The following is a 19484-nucleotide window of genomic DNA, read 5'->3' as shown; positions in this document are numbered from 1 at the left end:
CCTGCCAATAACCAATACCCAACACCTCACCTTATCCAAAAAACGCCACCGGCACCTCATAACGGGGACACACACACACACACACACGATGTCTCCCTGACCACGTGAGGTCCTTCAATATCAACACCTGAGGACGAGTTACTACACCACGTGAACACCACACCACCTGATGTCTCCCTGACCACGTGAGGTCCGGGCCATCAACTGTAAACTATAATAATTAGTATGTTCCATTCATGTTCCTTCTTCTTTTAGTAATGAAAGCTTTCGTTAAACGACCCACCCACCCCATGTCTTTGCATGTAATAAGTCATTTTTGTCCAATGTATATTTTCAGGTTCGGGCTGCAGAACTTTTTCAATAAACCGTTAATTATTATTATTATTATTATTACACACACACACACACACACACACACACACACCCACCCACACACCCACACACACACACACACACACACACACACACACACAATTATATGGAAAAAGTCACATTCCTTCCCTAGGTGAGGGTGAGTAGGGGCGTGAGTACTAAGAGAGGAAGAGGAAGTAGGAGGAGGCTAAGAAGATGGAGAGGAGGAGGAATTGAGGAAGATGAGGGAGGAATTGAGGAAACGAGGAAAAGTGAAGGAGGGTGGGGGAGAAATGGGACAAGGAAGAGAGGATGGAGTAATGAAAGGAAAACGGAGGGAGGGAGATCTAGGGAGGAAGGGAAAGGGAAAGGGAGAGGGAGAGGGAGAGGGAGAGAGAGAGAGAGAGAGAGAGAGAGAGAGAGAGAGAGAGAGAGAGAGAGGAAAGGGGGTGCAGGAAAAAGGCAAGCAAAGGGTAGGAAGGCAAATGGCGAGGGTACGGGCGGGCGTGTCCCTCGGTGTGGGTGTGTGTGTGGTGGTCGGGACAACACCCTCACCTACCCGCCAGCGGTTGTAAATATCAGGCCAGGTCTAGGTGGACTGTCCGGCCATATACGGGAGGGTGATGAGGCGAGAGGCTGACTGCTTAGGGGTTTGTAGCGTGAGGAGGAGTTGGAGCCTCTTACATTCCTCGCTGGGGTGTTGGCGCCCTTCTAGGTGATTGGCAGGATGAGGGTGCTTGGAGGGGAGGCGTGGAGGCTGCTGAGGTGATAATGTTCTGGGTGGTTTCTTGGAGTAGGGAGGTATGGGTGGTCTGGGAGTGTTGAGAGGTTCTTGGAGGAGGGAGGTGTGGGTGGTCCAGAGTGTTGAGAGGTTCTTGGAGGAGGGAGTGTGGTGGTCTGGGAGTGTTGGAGAGGTTCTGGAGGAGGGAGGTGGGTGGTCTGGGGAGTGTTGAGAGGTTCTTGGAGGAGGAGGTGGGGTGGTCTGGGAGTGTTGAGAGGTTCTGGAGGAGGGGAGGTGTGTGGGTGGTCTGGGAGTGTTGAGAGGTTCTTGGAGGAGGGAGGTATGGGTGGTCTGGGAGTGTGGAGAGGTTCTTGGAGGAGGAGGTGGGTGGTCTGGGAGTATTTGGAGGATGGAATGCTTGATAGGAAGATAAAAGTGTCTGGGAGTCCTTGAAATAGTAGTAAGGATATCTGAAGGATAGATAGGATATTTGGACGAAGGAGGGGGGAAGGAGGGGGAAGGAGGGGGAAGGAGACGAAGGCATTTTCACGGGGTGTTGGCCCTCTTGGTGGCAAGGTGAGAATGCTTGGGGAAAAAGGTGGAGGAGGGAGTGAGGACAGGTGAGGGTCTTCTTACGGAGGGAGGGAGGGGAGGGAGTGGAGGGGGTGTATTTAAAGAGTGGGGAGGTGAGGAAGAGAGACAATCATTGGAGAAAAGGTAGAAGGAATGGAGGAGATGTAGGAGGTATTGGAGGAGGTAGAAGTAATTATAGTATAGTCTGTCTACCATGGAGGAGAAACAACACCTCCAAGGATAATTAAGTCCGTGGAGGAGAGAGAGAGAGAGAGAGAGAGAGAGAGAGAGAGAGAGAGAGAGAGAGAGAGAGAGAGAAAGAGAGAGAGAGAGTTAAATTACCTTACAAGAGGATCAGAATACGTTTATGTTCAGGTGTGGACAACAAGTAACAAACTAGGTGCTGTTGGGTGTTGCTGTGTTATGTTGCTGTGTTGGGTGTTGCTGTGTTGGGTGTTGCTGTGTTGGGTGTTGCTGTGTTGGGTGTTGCTGTGTTGGGTGTTGCTGTGTTGGGTGTTGCTGTGTTGGGTAGTGCTGTGTTGGGTGTTGCTGTGTTGGGTGTTGCTGTGTTAGATTTTTAAAGGGTTAGGTATTTCGGGGATTTAAATATATTGTGTGTCGAAGTGTTGTCGGGGGAGGATAGGAGGAAGAATGGGGAGGAGAGGAGGGTTGGTCGGGGAGAGGAGGGAGGTTAGTCGGGGAGGAGAGGAGGGTTAGTCGGGAGGAGAGGAGGGTTAGTCGGGGGAGGAGAGGAGGGTTAGTGGGGAGGAGGAGAGGGGAGGAGAGGAGGGTTAGTCGGGGGAGGAGAAGAGGGTTAGTCGGGGAGGAGAGGAGGGTTAGTCGGGGAGGAGAGGAGGGTTAGTCGGGGGAGGAGAGGAGGGTTAGTCGGGGAGGAGAGAAGAGTTACTCGAGATGAGGAAAGGAGGCTTAGTCGCGGGGGTTAATGTGTGGGGGGGCAGAGAGGCCTTTAAAACCCACCAACAGGAGATGTAATTTCATCCAACACAGAACCGGGGTAGGTCAGGCTGAGGTAGGTCGGACTGAGGCAGGTCGAGCTGAGGGTGGTCGGGCTGAGGTAGGTCGAGCTGAGGTAGGTCGGCCGGAGGTAGGTCGGACTGAGGTAGGTCGAGCTGAGGGAGGGCCGGCTGAGGAATGAGCTGAGGGTAGGTCGGGCTGAGGTGAGCGGACTGAGGGTAGGTCGGACTGAGGTAGGTCGAGCTGAGGGTAGTCAGGCTAAGGTAGGTCTGGACTGAGGTAGGTCGAGCTGAGGTAGGTCGGACTGAGGTAGGTCGAGCTGAGGGTAGGTCGGGCTTGGAGGTAGGTCGACTGAGCTGTCTAGAGCCAAAGAAACGTTGAGTCTTTAACTTAGATAGATAGATAGATAAGATAGATAGATAGATAGATAGATAGATAGATCAACTCAAACATTTACCACAGACAGATATCTTTTTAAAGTTCTCTCTCTCTCTCTTCTGGGTTACGGTCAGAGGCGAGACGGACTTGAAGATTTATGGCAGATGTCCATTAGAGGCTTAAGTGAAGGTTAACCTGGAGTTTGGGGGGCTCGAGTCCAACCCTCCAACCTGACCCTCGAGTAAGGTGACTTCAATGTCTTCTGATCTGTTTGATGATTGAGAAAAAGAGGTGGAGAGAGAGAGAGAGAGAGAGAGAGAGAGAGAGAGAGAGAGAGAGAGAGAGAGAGAGAGAGAGAGAGAGAGAGAGAGAGAGAGAGACACTCAGGTTAGGGCGTTTAGTGTGCGTGAGGATGCAGGTGACAGGTAAGCTATAGTGTTCACTTGAGAGCCGCTGAGGCAACAGTTTCTCCAGCACCCTGCAAGAGGAGACAACAAGGCCCTTCATCCCTACCACAGGAGGTCCCCCCCCCAAGAGAAGTCACCAGGGGGCCCTTCAACCCTCCTACCCCTCCACTCCCACCCCTCCACACCTACCCCTCCACTCCTCACCACCTATTTCTCCACTCCTGGTCTATAGGAAGCCCACTGAGAGAGTTAGTGAGGAATAATTGTCATCTCCTGCAGAAGGTGTCCTCATTCTGAAGGGGGATTCTCGAACGCCAAAGGGCTCTTGAGTGCCCTGCTCTGCGTAGTGAAGTACCTGACGATTGGGCAGGAGGAGGAGGTGGGGTGGGGGGGGAGAAGTCGAGTCTCTACTGAAGAAGGAGGAGCTCTGACGTTACATATTACACGACTTGAGGGAGATTTTTGTAATACAACCTGAGTGATTAGCAGCTACGGCTCTCCTCCTCGGGTTCAGATAGTCGATAATCACACACCAGGAACAGATGATGGTGTTTTGTTTCTGCGATTAGGGCCAAAATAGTAGTGCCAGGTGCCATAGAAGCGTGTCAGGTGTCATAATGGTACGTACGGTGTCATTAAGGGGGGTGCCAGGTGTTATAAGTGTGTCAGGTGTCATAGGGGTACGTCAGGTGTCATAAAGTTGTGTCAGGTGTTATTAAAGGCGTGTCAGAGGTGTCATAAGGGTGAATATACAATGAAACCAGATATCACAATACCGGATATATGACACCAGGTACAAGATACCACGGGAGTACCAAATAGTGAGGGGTGAGTGAGTGACAGTGAAAGAGTGGGCGAGAGACAGTGAGGGTGAGTGAGTGACAGAGTGGGCGAGTGACAGTGAGGGTGAGTGACAGTGGCAGAGAGGGTAAGTGACAGGAGTGAAAGCAACAGTGAGGGTAAATGACAGTGATGGTGAGTGACAGTGAATGACAGTGACGGTGAGTGACAGGGGCAGTGAGGATGAATATAAGACGTAGCTGGCCCTCAAGTGGATCAAGATGGTCACTGTTGGAGGTCACGCAGGTGGCACCTCCCCCTCAAGTGCCACCAATACCCAGAGGCGCCTGACCTTGACCCTTAAATCCCCAACGTGCACCCCCTCCCTCAATCTGTCGTTGGCATGTAGTCAAAATACACACACACACACACACACACACACACACACACACACACACACACACACACACACACACACACACACACACACACACACTAAAGAATGCCATCTGCCACACAAATGTTAACAGAGAATGTTAACTAAGATATAAATTAACAGTTAACACGACATTCTACCTTACCAGATGCGGTGAAGGGTGATAAAGGAGGAAGGAGGTGGTGAGGGAAAGGGGTGAGGAGGTGAGGGTACCTGATGACTTTAATGGGGGGGTGGAGGAAGGGGCCTATTGAGGGGGTGGAGGAAGGTGGGGAACGTGGAGGTGGAAGGGAAAGATGGAAGTAGGAATGGGAGAGGGAAGAAGGAATGGGTGAGGGAAGAGAAAAGGGGAGAGGAAGAAGGAGCCTGGAAACAGGAAAGGGGAGATAGAAGAAGAGGAGAGAGGAAGAGGAAAGAGAGAATGAACGGGGAAGAAGGAAGGATGAAAGGAAAGAAGGAAAGGGGAGAAAGGAAGAAGGAAGGGAGGGAGGAGAGATGGAAGAGACACCAGGTAGAGACGCCAGAACCATAAAAGTCACCAGGAAAGAGAAACTGACAAACACAGCAACGAAGGAACAGTAAGGAACAGAGATAATAACAGGGTAGAAACACGACAATAACGAGGAGGAGATAATTATAGCTTTGGTGTGTCCCTGACGAAGGCTAAACGCTAAATAACACAGCAACAAAAGCTAAAACACTGGTAAATTCAATACTACAGCTCTCCATTTTAAAAACACAGCTAAAACTAACATAAACTAACACTAAACTATCATAAATTAGCTTCTACCACAGTTTCTCACTTAAAACACAGCTAAAACTAACATAAAATCTGCCCACAGCTCAAAACACAGCAAAGACTAATATACATTAGCTTCTTAACACAGCTATACACATTCACCAACAAATATAAAAAAAATAACAGTAAAAGCTAACACAGTAAAAAGCAAACACAGCTAAGCTCACTGCCACAGCTAAGCTCACTGCCACAACTAAGCTCACTACCACAGCTACACCTTAATCCAAATAGAAACATCAAAATACAAATATTATGTAAAATAGATTAGCTTTAGTGTATAGAACGACAGGTGCAATTAGCTCCTAGCTGTATAAAACCTCTAGTCTCTTCTAACTCTTTAATAGTTCAGGATGGTTCAGTGATAATGGGGTCTTGTCTTGTTAGGTTAGGTTAGGTTAGGTTAGGTAGGTAGGGGAGGTTAGGTTAGGGTTAGGTGGGGTAGTAGGTGAGGTGTAGGGGTGGGGTAGGGTAGGTGAGGGTAGGGTGAGGGTAGGGGTAGGGGTAGGGTAGGTGAGGGGTAGGGTGGTAGGGTAGGGTAGGGGTAGGGGTAGGTTAGGGTGGGTAGGTAGTAAGCAAGGTAAAGATAGGGAAGATTAAGGTAAGGTGAGAGAGAGAGAGAGAGAGAGAGAGAGAGAGGGGGGCCTCCTCCTCGCTCCACGGCTCTAATCTCGGCTGATAAATCGGACCAGATGTCAGTTGGGGATCAAGTCGGCTTTTATTGATCGGAAGTTGTTATTGTTGTCGGCGGAATACGGGTGGGTGGCCCCGAGCGGTATCTAGTGGCCCCGAGCGGTCTCTAGTGGTCCCGAGCGGTCTCTAGTGACCCCGAGCGGTCTCTAGTGACCCTGAGGGTCTCTAGTGGACCCTGAGCAGTCTCTAGTGGCCCCGAGCAGTCTCTAGTGGCCCTGGAGCAGTCTCTAGTGCCCCTGAGCGGTCTCTAGTGCCCGAGCAGTCCCTAGTGGCCCCGAGCGGTCTCTAGGCCCCGAGCGGTCTCCAGTGACCCGAGCGGTCTCTAGTGGCCCCTGAGCAGTCTCTAGTGGCTGAGCGGTCTCTAGTGGCCCTGAGCGGTCTCTAGTCCCGAGCAGTCTCTAGTGGCCCTGAGCAGTCTCTAGTGGCCCCGAGCGGTCTCTAGTGGCCCCGAGCAGTCTCTAGTGGCCCCGAGCGGTCTCTAGTGGCCCCTGAGCAGTCTCTAGTGGCCCCTGAGCAGTCTCTAGTGGCCGGAGTCTCTCAGTGCCCTGAGCAGTCTCTAGTGGCCCCTGAGTGCCTCTAGTGGCCCTGAGCGGTCCCCTAGTGGCCCCGAGCGGCTCCTCTAGTGGCCCCTGAGCGGTCTCTAGTGGCCCCTGAGCAGTAGTGGCCCCTGAGCGGTCTCTAGTGGCCCTGAGCGGTCTCTAGTGCCCGAGCGGCTCCTAGTGGCTCCCCGAGCGGCTCTAGTGGCCCTGAGCGGCTCCCTAGTGGCCCTGAGGTCCCCTAGTGGCCCGAAGAGGCCCTAGTGTCCGTGGGTCTCTATCGCATAAGAACCTACACACACCCATCTACACCCACGGTCATACAACACACCCCATCTACACCCAGGGTCGTACAATACACCCAACCACACCCTAACTACACCCAGGGTCGTACAATACACCAACTACACCCAGAGTCGTAATACACCAACTACACCCTAACCACACCCAGGGTCAGCTCATCTAGGGGGGGGTGACTGCAGCCTCTAATTCACTAGTAATAGAATTTATCCATATACGGGGAGGGGAAGGGGAGGAGGAGAGGGGGAGAGAGGGGAGGAGGAAAGGAGAGGGGAGAAGAGAGAGGGGAGGAGAGAGGGGGGAAGAGAGAGGAGAGAGAGAGAGAGAGAGGGAGGAGTGGTGTGTGTAGGAGGAGGGGAGAGAAAAGGAGGAGCAAACGAAAAGACAATAAAGAGAGAGAGAGAGAGAGAGAGAGAGAGAGAGAGAGAGAGAGAGAGAGAGAGAGAGAGAGAGAGAGAGAGAGAGAGAGAGAGAGAGAGAGAGAGAGACTTTCACCCATATTTGAGCATAATCCTCCTCCCTCCCTCCCTCCCCCTGATACTGAAGACTGCAGAATAAGGTAACCCACTACCTCCTCATGGTCGATCATCCTCTCTTTATTTACACAATTTTCACCCCTCGTGTTAATGTGTTCTTATGGCTTATGACCCCGACCCCTTTATGATGCGCTTTCCCTTCACGAGATACAATGATACAATGGTGATAATACAATGGTAATACGACACAGTAATACAATGAAAATGCAGTAATACAACATAGTAATACAACACAAAAATACAATGATAAATACACCACAAAAATACAATGACCAAATACAACACTACAATGCTACACAAAATACAATAAGATAACGATACAAATAATACAATACAATGATGCAATTAACCTCTACAAAAATACAGTATGGCGAAAGTATATTAAACCGAATTAAAACCAAAAACACCTTGACGGATCTTCTGTAAACAGGTGAATATAAACCAGTTTTATTTATCAACTCCAGGTGTTTTATGGTCGGGTTTATGTGAGGTAAATCAAGTAAGGGTGAGAGGATTAACGTATGTGCGTGTGTGTGTGTTTAGATTCGAGCACATACATACATACATACATACATACATACATACATACATAATGGTTGCCCTCCGTGTAACGAGGATGGCGTGAATTTGTTTAAGGTGTAGAAGCTGTCGCCAACACAACAACCACACCCTGAGTTAACGAGCTGCATGAACCAGTGTTAAGGAATAGTCCGAGAAGACCGGACAACTAGCCAACTGCACTGGCTAACCATTACCCTGGAACACGATCCACAAATTGATTAACATCCAGGTCCCCACTACTGCTGGGTAGACAGAGGCAAATGGCGTAAAGAAACTTGTCCATAGTTTCACTCTGCCCGGGGATCGAAAGGTCCACTCGCTTGCGAAGCGAGGATGCTGACCATTATACCACATACATACAAACATACATACATACACAGCTATGGTGAAGGTCCTTAGTTAGGGGTTGTTTGTATAGGGAGGGAGGGAAGGGCCGCCTCGGGACTCACCTGTCGGGAAGGGAGGAAGGAAAGTAGCAGGTAAATGTCGCCTCGGGACTTACCTGTCGGGAAGGGAAGGAGGGAGCCGGTAAGGGCCGCCTCGGGACTCACCTGTCGGGAAAGGAGGGAGCAAAACAGCAGGGAAAGGCCGCCTCGGGACTTACCTGACGGGGAGAAAGAAAGACCTATTTAGTCATACACAAAACATAAAATTATATAGTGGTTAAGCTTATAAATATGGGCGTGTCAGGGATGATGGAGGATGATGGGGGGTGATGACGGATGATGGGGATGATGGCGGATGATGACGGATGATGGGGGATGATGGGGATGATGGCGATGATGGGGATGATGACGGATGATGGGGATGATGGCGGGATGATGACGGATGATGGGGATGATGGCGGATGATGGGGATTGACGGATGATGGGGATGATGGGGATGATGGGGATGATGGCGGATGATGGGGATGATGACGGATGATGGGGATAATGACGGATGATGGCAATGGGGATGGGATTATGAATGGGTGGACTGTGACAACATTATGACCAGACCCTTCAAGATGGTCACTGTTCTTGGTATCATCCTAACATCCTCACGAGACTTATCCCGGGCATTAGGAACCTTGAGTACAGAGACGGGTTAAAGCATCTTAATTTGCATTCCCTCGAGAGACGTAGAGTGAGGGGCGACATGATAGAGGTGTATAAATGGAAGTCAGGGCTTACAAAGGGGACATTACCAAGGTACTCAAACTATCCAACCAGGAGCGAACTCGTAACTCGTAACATTGGTTTGGAAATAGAGTAGTGGACTAGTGGAACAAGTTACCAAATATCATCATTAACTCGAATACACTGGATAGCTTCAATTACGTAAGATATATACAGAACAAAAACAAAACCATACGTCTGGCAACACCGCACACGAACAAGACAAAACAAATGGGGAAATTTATCCACCAGGAAGTCAGTGAGGAAAGGCTACCCATTAAATCTAGAAATCATTTAATGGTTCTTAATACACACTGGCCATCTCTCCCTTGATCTTCCTTTCTCCCTTATCTCCCTTGATCTTCCTCCTTGCTGCCAAGGTTAAGGGAGCATCGTGTCCCCGGCCTAAGAAGGGGATTAAATGTCGCTTCTAACGACAATCGCGTTAGGGTGTATTAGCGTCCAGGTGAGAGAAAGAAAAGAGAGAGAGAGAGAGAGAGAGAGAGAGAGAGAGAGGAGTTGTCTCTCCCTCTCCTCACTACCACTACTATTTCTACTACTACTTACTACTACTATTACTACTACTACTACTGCTACAATTTTAACAGGAGACAGCTGATTTTCGATTTTGTCTATAATATTTTTAGAGATATTTCAGTTACACACACACACACACACACACACACACACACACACACACACACACACACACACACCAAAATAAGAAACGAAAAAGAAAAATTAATTTGTAAATAATTAAATGAGACGAAGGTGGAGTAGGGAGTAGGAGTAGTGTGAGTCTTCTTCTTCTTCTTCTTCTTCTTCTTCTTCTTCTTCTTTTCTTTCTTCTTCTTCTTCTTTCTTTCTTCTTTTCTTCTTCTTCTTCTTCTTCTTCTTCTTCTTCTTCTTCTCTTCCATTTATGCCTTCCTTCTCTTTCTCCACCTCCTCCTCGAGTAAGCTGCCGCCTCCTCCTCTTCCTCCTCTTCTACTTCTTTCTTCTTCTTTTCGATCTCCTTCTCTTCTTTCCTCTTTTTCCTCCTCCTTCCTCCTCCTCCTCCTCCTCCTCCTCCTCCTCCTCTTGCAGCAGAAAAAGTTAATGATTATCAGTAGGAACAGAAGTCTCATTATATACCAATGGTTGAGTCTACCTAATTAATTATACCCAGGGGGAGTCTCTGTCTGTCTGTCTGTCTGTCTGTCTGTCTGTTTATCTATCTATCCACTTTTCTATCTATTTAACTCTCCGTCTATCTGTTTATCTCTGTCTGTTTTCTGTCTGTCTCCAAAATAATGATCAAGAATTATATACTATTATTTATACTACTAAACGACATTACTAAATAACCAACCAAATTGAACCAGCCTCTGTACGTTATGGAGTGTATTAATGACCAATCAGAGAGCGCTTTGGTGGGCCCTGACCACTAACACAGGTCACGCCCTCATCAGCGTGGATTCTGACCACTAGCTCTCCCGGGTCCGTGTGTAGTGGCCCGTAGAGTATGCAATAGTGTGTGGCAGGGCTAGTAGAGTGTGCTAGTGATGATGATGTGTAGAGAGAGGGAAGGAAGGAAGGATGAGTGGATGGATGGATGAGAAGGAAGGAAGGAAGGAAGGAAGGAAGGAAGGAAGGAAAGAAGGGAGGGAAATAAGAAGGAAGGAAGGAAGGAAGGAAAGAAGGGAGGGAAATAAGAAGGAAGGAAGGAAGAAGGGAGGGGAGGGGATGAGGGAGGGTGGTGGAAGGAGGAAGCGGGGAGGGTGGGTGGCAGGAAGGTGGGTGGGTGGATGAAAGGTGAGAGAGAGAGAGAGAGAGAGAGAGAGAGAGAGAGAGAGAGAGAGAGAGAACTGGTAGGTCACGCCAATACAACATCACAAGTACGAAAATAACGGGAACCCTGCTGGCGGTTTTCTCTCTCTTCATTTGTTTCTCTTTCTTTTTATTTCTTTCTCAATTTCTCTCTCTCTCTCTCTGTCTTCTCTCTCTCTCACTTAACCCTCATTCTACACCCAGCAAAAAACAAACACATTCCTGACCTATACACTATCACGAGGAAGACAAGGACTCCTCACAGTGTTAACATCTTCCCCTCCTCCTCCTCCTCCTCTTCTTTGTCTTCCTTCTATGCTAAAACAAACAAAACAATCAAACAAACACAAACAAACACAGAGAATTGGTCCTAGGTGGCGGTAAACTACAAACAAACCCTCCTTAACGAGCTAGAGAAATACATCCATCAGTTAGGTCAGGAAGGTTTGGTTTGAGTTAGGTTAGATGGCGATAGGTCAGTTGGGGTAAGGTGAGGTTTGGTTAGGTTAGGTTAGGTTAGGTTAGGTTAGGTTAGGTTAGGTTAGGTTAGGTTAGGTAATCTGTCCCACATAACTCCTCGGCCAACCAAGTTATTCTCTACCACGACGAATGTAAACACAAACTCTGACGTCATCAAGGTACAAACACGGCAGGCTTTACAGTGGCAACATCACAAGCAGCAACAACAACACAAACAACACAAACAACCCTCCCCCAACTGTGTCTGCAGAAGTAAAACACACAGAAACACACAAGTAGAAAACGATTCATCTTTTTCTTTTTTTCCTCCCTGACCACCTCTCTCTGTGAGTTGCGGTTAGCTCACTAAACAATGACAAAACAACCTTCCTTTTGTTCTTCCCCAGACCAGCAGCCAACGACCACCTCAGGAGAAGGAACTTGAGAAAAAAAAAAGATTAAAGACCTATTTTTTCTTTTTCATCTTTTACCCCAAAACATTAAAAAAAAAATCAAAAGCAATTCCTCAGGTAACTCAAATACTTCTCCCTTGAGGACTAATTAAGACACCTGTACGATACAACACACGTGAGGGAGCACAGGTAAAGTAGCTCGTAATAACGGGAGGAGACACTACGGCCACCAGGTGTGTAGGTGAAGTTAATTAGGTGCTGAGAGTGACAGGTAAGCATGGTGTTAACTCCTGAAGGTGGGTTAAGACTCTTCAGCACCTGTGTCAGATGAAAGAAGCTGATTAGTGGTGGTGTTACCTGACGACTCCAAGACTTCAATGAAATAATCTAAAAACTTTGTAAATATAGAAAACATAAAACACTTGTAAACACACACACACACACACACACACACACACACACACACACACACACCCCCCATACATATAGTTTTCCTTCCACCCTCATCCACTGTATCTCTCCTCCTCCACATCCTGACTGAACTCCATAAATATTCCACAGCTAAACAAAAACAAAACAAAACAACAACAACAACAAAACACCCTGCATAGAAAATGTCCAAAACTGATGAGTGATAAATTCATTTGAGTTTAGTTGGTAATTTGTGGGAGAGGGGGAGGGGTGGAGGGGGGGTGGGAGGTGGGAGGGGGTGGGAGAGGTGGAGGAGGGGATGGGGTTGGAGGAAGTTGTGGTTGTGAGGAAGTGGTGGTGGTTGTGGTTGTGAGGGGGAGGAGGAGAAGGAGGAGGAGGAGAGGAGAGGAGGGAGAGGAGGAGGAGGAGAGGGTGGAGGGGTATTAGTCAGACAAGGTGAGAAGGTGAGGCATGACATTGACAGTCAGTGGGTGGGTGGGTGGGCAAGTTGTCAGGTGGTAGGAGCGTAATAAAAGTGGGTGGCTTGTGGGTGGGATAGTGGGTGAGTAGGCTTGTGGGTGGGTGGGCTAGTGGGTGGGTGGGCAGGTGGATAATGACAGTCTCAAGATAGGGTGCTGCCCATAATATCCCCATTGACTTTAAAGATTTCAGTCGATCTATCTCTCTCTTTTCTTCTGTCTCTCTCTCTCTCTCTCTCTTCTCTCTCTCTTTTCTCACCCATAACCCAACATGATCCTAGAAGGTGGGGTGACACTCAGCAGTTAGCAGACGCCCACCAAAGAACAACAAGGTAGGAGTGGACGTTCTTTAAATGGTCCAACAGGTTCTTCTCTATGTAGTCAACCCTCCCCTACGGTCCACACACCTGAGTAAGAGTTAAAACTATTTAAATCTTGGTTAAGTTTTGATGTGTGTATGTTTAGTGTTGTTTAACCCCTTGAGAATGATGGTTTAACCCCTTTGAGGATGATGGGTTAACCCTTGAGGATGATGGTTTAACCTCGGTATCAACCCCAGGATGTTGGTTTAACCTCTTGAGGATGATGGTTTAAACATTTGAGGATGATGGTTTAACTTAGGATGATGGTTTAACCCTTTAGGATGTTGGTTAACCTTCGAAGACGGTGGTTTAACTGTTTAATCTTTGAGGACGATGGTTTAAATACTTGAGGACAGACAGACAGACAGACAGACAGAGACAGACACACACACACACACACACACACACACACACACACAAACCCTACTTTTCCCTCAGCTCACAACACAGGCAGGTGAGCTTTTTAGAAAACATAACTAAATTGTTTCTAGTATTGTGTTCTCTGTCAGGTGTACGCAGGTAAAACACACACACACACACACACACACACACACACACACACACACACACACACACACACACACACACACACACACACACACACACACACACACACACACACACGTGACTTTTTCTCATATTATCAGGTGTGTTTGGGTTATACCTACTACCTGTGGTGGGCGGAGAGATTGACTGCACAGGTGTTAGGGGTGATATGACGTCATTAATTATGTTGACATTAATCGGTACGTGGTGATTTTGTTGAGTTATTTAAGAGGTAATTTATGATTATTTATATTTGGGATTCATTTTAAACCCAGTATGGCTGACACGGTGCAGTTCATTAACCTTATTTAGTATAGGAAAAAAATACTTATTAAAACTACCATCACTACTACATCTACTACTACTATTATAACAACTACTATCACTACTACAACCACCACTACTATTACTACCATCACTACTACCACCACCACTATCACCACTACCAGTACCACTATCTGAAGCATTAAAAAGTAACACAAGTCAACTTTCTTTCTGTTTAACTCTCCCTCAACTTTCCTAGCGAGAGAGAAAGTGAGTTTGGTGTGTGTGGTGTTGACAGTAGAACAAACACACTCAAACAAAAACAAACACGTTAAAAGCAAACCACACAAAACAAAACACTCGTCAAGACCAAACAGAATTGAGCAAAGAAAAACGAGTGAAAATGGAGAAATTTGGACAAAAAAACAAACACTTGAACAAAAAACAAACACACAGGAACAAAAAACACACGTAAAAACAAACACAATTGAGCAAAATAAACGAGTGAAAATGGTGAAACTTGAACAAAAACACGACTGACAGTGAGCAGCTAAAAAACAGTCAGACACACAGAACAGCAACACTGACAGACAGAAAGACACAGACAGAGACAGACAGACAGACAGACAGACAGACAGAATGCAACCAATCAACAAGCATAAATAATGAGCTAACCAACGTACAGACAGACAGACAGACAGACAGACAGAGAGACAGACAGACAGACAGAGAGACAGACAGAATGCAACCAATCAACAAGCATAAATAATGAGCTAACCAACGTACAGACAGACAGACAGACAGACAGACAGACAGACAGAAAAGCAACACAAACAGAATGCAACTAACCAACAGACATAATAAGGAACCAACCAACGAAGAGAGACAGGCAGACAGACAAACAGAGAGACAGACAGACAGATTAGACAGGCAGACAGACTGACAGAAGCTGAGGGAGGGGGTGACATAAGCCAAGATAACTTACAAAGAAGCAGATTATTTCAAAGGGCTTTTAGGGAAGGCGACGAGCGAGTGGGGGTGAGAGGGGGTGGGGTGAGAAAGGGAGGGGTGAGAGGGGGAGGGGTGAGAGAGGGGGTGGGGGGGTGAGAGGGGGTGAGAGAGGGTGGGTGAGAGGAGGGGGGGTGAGAAGGGGGTAGGGGTGAGAGGGGAGGGGGTGAAAGGGGTAGGGGTGAGAGGGAGTGGTGAGAGAGGGGTAGGGGGTGAGAGGGAGTGGTGGGTGAGAGGGGGTAGGGGAGGGGGTGAGAGGGAGGTGGGGTCAGGAGGGGTAGGGGTGGGAGAGGGAGTGGAGGGAGTGGGATAGGGGTGAGAGGGGAGGGGTGAGAGGGGGGTGGGGTGAGAGGAAGGAGCGTGGAGGAATAGTGGGTTGACAGAGGTTAGAGGAAAGGGCGAGAGGGAGAAAGAGGTGGTGGAGAGAGGAGGGGGTGAGGGTGAGAGAGGAGGGGGGTGAGGGGAAAGAGGGAGGGGGGAGGGGGGAGAGAGGAGGGGGTGAGGGTGAGAGAGGAGGGGGGTGAGGGTGAGAGAGGAGGGGTGAGGGGAGAGAGGAGGGGGGGGTGAGGGTGAGAGGAGGGGTGAGGGTGAGAGAGGAGGGGGGGTGAGGGGTGAGAGAGGAGGGGGGGTGAGGGGTGAGAGGAGGGGGGTGAGGGTGAGAGAGGAGGGGGGTGAGGGGTGAGAGAGAGGGGTGAGGGTGAGAGAGGAGGGGGGAGAGGGTGAGAGGAGGGGGTGAGGGGAGAGAGGGGAAGGTTCAGTTTCAATAGGTTCAGGTTATAATAGGTTCCATTTATACCTTTGGAATACCTTTGTAAGGACCGGCGGGATGGTGCCATTGTTCAGGTACTCTCCCTCACTCTAACTTAATTAACCCAGGTAAAAAAAAACCATGAAACATATATAAATAAAACATATATAGATAGAGATATATATATAGAGAGATAGAGATATATATATATATATATAGAGAGATATAGATATATAGAGAGAGATAGATATATATATAGAGAGAGATAGAGATATATTCATAGGGTATTTTAAGTAAAGGTGGTATTGCAAGGTGATTGAAAAGTCTCTGTGCAACCTGTTATAATTATCGAGGTAAATAACTGTACTGGTTGAGTATTACAGGTGAACAGTGACTTTTCGATCACCTGGGAGGAGGGTGGGGGGGGGGCAACTGATGTCACAAGAGAGAGAGAGAGAGAGAGAGAGAGAGAGAGAGAGAGAGAGAGAGAGGCCAAGTGAGTGCGACAGATTCAATGATCAAAACATAGGCTGGGGAGCTTCCATCCAATCCTCTGTCGTTTTATTCCCTTGCCTGTTCTTTTTTCTCCCCTCTCCCTTCCCTCCCCTCTGGCCCTGTTTCCTCCCTCCCCTCTCCCTTGGCCTTCTTCCCTCTCTCTCCCTCCTTTGGCTCTTCTCCCTGGCTTTGTTCCCTCCCTCTCCCTCCCCTAGCATTGTTCGCTCTCTCTCCCTCCTCCCTGGTTTTTTTCCCTCCCTCCACTGGCCTTGTTCCCTCCCTCTCCCTCCCCCTTGGCCTTCTCCACTCTCCTCTCATGTTCCCTCCCTCTCCCTCCCCTGTTCCCCCCTCTCCCCTCCCTCTCCCCCTTCCCTCCCTCCTCCCTCACCGTGGCCGGATGAGGCGAGGAATATTTCGATTTCATAAAGGAAGGAAAGACGGAGGTATGGTGAGGGGGGGGGAGAGCTGGTGGGGGGGAGAGCTGGAGGGGGGGGGGTTATGGAGGGCAGAGGAGGTATAGAAGAGGGAAGGAGGTACAGAGGAGGTCAGGAGGTCGGAGGTACAGACACACGTAACATTTAAACCTCCACCTCATTGTCCGTCGCGTCCAATCGTCATCTTCACGCCACTGCCTCAAGACAGTGACCAAACACACGTAACCCACACCCTCCCTCGTTACCTGGTACTGACCTTAATGTACTGAGGTTATAAAGGTCATTAAGATGGTACGAACAACTGGTAGCAGGACGGGCCTGGCGGGGTGATTTAAGACGAGGGAGAGGGAGGGAGGGAGGGAGGGAGAGGAGAGAGGGGGGAGAGGGAGGAGGTGACGGGGAGAGAGGGAGAGGGAGGAAGTTTCAAGAACATAGATTGAAAGACTGACTTGATTTATTTACGGGCACAAAGTTGGCTCGAGGGAGTGAGGGGAGGGAGGGGGGGGAGAGAGAGTGGTGGGGGGGAGAGAGGGAGTGGTGGGGGGAGAGAGGGAGGGGAGGGAGAGAGGGAGGAGAGAAGGAGGGGAGGTTTAGTCTTAAGGGAGACTGAAGGACAATACTGGCCTAGGGGTGGGGTCACATGAGAGAGAGAGAGAGAGAGAGAGAGAGAGAGAGAGAGAGAGAGAGAGAAATTAATAACGGGAAGCAACACACAAAGGTCATGGAGGAAGCAACACTTCGCCTGCTAAAGCACAGGCAAGTCATGGAGGGAGGAAGGAAGGGTGAAGGAGGGAGGGTGAAGGAGGGAGGGATGGGAGGAAGGAGGGATGGAGGGAGGAAGGAAGGGGTGAAGGGAGGGAAGGAGGGGAGGGAGGGAGGGGGGAGGAGGAGGGGGAGGGAGGGAGGGGAGGGAGGGAGGGAAGAAGGGGGTGGGGAGGGGATGGAGGGAGAGGGGGGGCGGGTGAGGGGAGGGGGAGGGGGTGAAGGAGGGAGAAGGAGGAGGGAGGGAGGGAGGGAGGGGAAGAAGAGAGGGCGAGAGAGGGATGAAGGAGGATGGGGAGGGAGGAAAAGAGGGAGAGGAAAAGAGAGGAAGGAGGAAGGAGAGGGAACAGGAAGAGAGGGAGGAAGAAAAAGAGGGAGGGAAGGAGGCAATGGCAGTAGGTTACTTGACCACTGCCCGGGGCTACAGGCTGACTCACCAGGGTGCAGGCTGGGGATGGTACACCTTACAACGGTACATCTAGCACGGTTCATCCATCCAACGGTACACCTAACACGGTTCATCCATCCAACGGTACACCTAACACGGTTCATCCATCCAACGGTACATCTAACACGGTTCATCCATCCAACGGTACACCTAACACGGTTCATCCATCCAACGGTACACCTAACACGGTTCATCCATCCAACGGTACACCTAACACGGTTCCTCCAATTCAACGGTACACGGCACAGGTTCATCCATCCAACGGGTACACGCCACAGGTTCATCCATCCAATGGCACACCTAACACGGTTCATCCATCCAACGGCACACGGGCAACACGGTTCATCCATCCAACGGTACACGGCACAGGTTCATCCATCCAACGGTGCACCTAGCACGGTTCATCCATCCAGTGGTACACCTAACACGGTTCATCCATCCAATGGTACACCTAACACGGTTCATCCATCCAATGGTACACCTAACACGGTTCATCCATCCAACTGTACACCTAACACGGTTCATCCATCCAATGGTACATCTAACACGGTTCATCCATCCAACGGTACACGCCACAGGTTCATCCATCCAACGGTACACCTAACACGGTTCATCAACGGTACACCTGGGACTCTAAATCCAAAGGTAGGACTCGAATTACAAAACTTTCCGAGTACAATGTCAACTTATGTCAAGGGGAGTAGCTCATCGGATTGAAAGGGTTAACCCGCATCGTACTCAAAGGGTGAATGGATGCTCAAGGAGTTAAGATATCTTACTAATTGTACTCAAGGGGGTTGGTAACGTACTCATGGGGTAAAGAAACCGTACTCATTATACTCAATCACTGTAGTAGTAGTAGTAGTAGTAGTAGTAGTAGTAGTAGTAGTAGTAGTAGTAGTTAGTAAAACGAAGGTAGGTCGTAACTTTTCTCCATATATGTTTTGTCTGGCAGGTGAAGAATGCTAATCTCTCTCTCTCTCTCTCTCTCTCTCTCTCTCTCTCTCTCTCTCTCTCTCTCTCTCTCTCCACCAGTCTATACATAACATTGATCCTTCATTCATCCGCCTTATGTACACCTTCTCCTCTCTCTCACACACACACACACACACACACACACACACACACACACACACACACACACACACACACACACACACACACACTACAACACACAAGCAGCACACTGACGCATTCTCTCACTCGAGGGCCTCAACCAACAGGCCAGGTGCGTTGGTGAATATGCATGTGTCGGGGGGGGCAAGAATGTGGACCTGGCTGGCTGGCTGGCTCGGCCGTATAGAGGAGCGGGCCAGGGCGGTGATCCGGCTACCCGTCATGAATAGGCGATGGTTTGAGTAGGCCAGTTATATGTAGTTTGTCGAGCCGGATATAGAAAGTCGTAAACCCAGATTTTTTTTACACACACACACACACTGTCTGTCACTCTCCCTGTCACCCAAAGCACGATACCTGCTCATTCCGTCACCTGTTGATTATGTCAGTCAATTGTCTACACCTGTCCATGTTCACCTGCCTCACCTGTCGAGCGAGATAATCTAGGTAGACATTGGGATAAAAAATTATATTCATCTTTTAATTATTATTATTTTTTTTTTTAGGATTATTTGAAGATTAACTCACTGT

The 19484-nt window shown here is 48.9% G+C and overlaps 1 protein-coding gene across 1 annotated transcript; it reads right to left on the bottom strand.

The window, feature by feature from the left end:
* Positions 1–2640: 2640 nt before the first annotated feature.
* Positions 2641–19177, bottom strand: LOC121854563 (SR-related and CTD-associated factor 4-like). The gene is made up of 2 exons (XM_042349239.1): positions 19041–19177; positions 2641–2980 (listed from the first exon to the last, which is right to left on the bottom strand). Exons 1-2 carry the CDS (start codon positions 19175–19177, stop codon positions 2641–2643), a joined length of 477 nt encoding a protein of 158 aa, XP_042205173.1.
* Between the last annotated feature and the right edge of the window lie 307 nt (positions 19178–19484).

The sequence above is a fragment of the Homarus americanus genome, unplaced genomic scaffold, assembly GCF_018991925.1.
Source record: "Homarus americanus isolate GMGI-L3 unplaced genomic scaffold, GMGI_Hamer_2.0 scaffold16007, whole genome shotgun sequence".
NCBI classification, from domain to species: domain Eukaryota; kingdom Metazoa; phylum Arthropoda; class Malacostraca; order Decapoda; family Nephropidae; genus Homarus; species Homarus americanus.
Note: the sequence above shows the minus strand (reverse complement) of the source record. Positions and strands in the feature narration are given on the sequence as shown.

What these genes read in the sequence shown, in the direction of transcription:
- LOC121854563 (XM_042349239.1), bottom strand. Translation starts at nt 19,177, where the DNA reads ATGACGGGTAGCCGGATCACCGCCCTGGCCCGCTCCTCTATACGGCCG. An exon ending in CTGTTGGTTGAGGCCCTCGA is followed by an intron (nt 2,981 to 19,040) that starts GTGAGAGAATGC and finishes CTTTGGCTCTAG; the next exon opens with ACAGCTCAGTCGACCTACCT.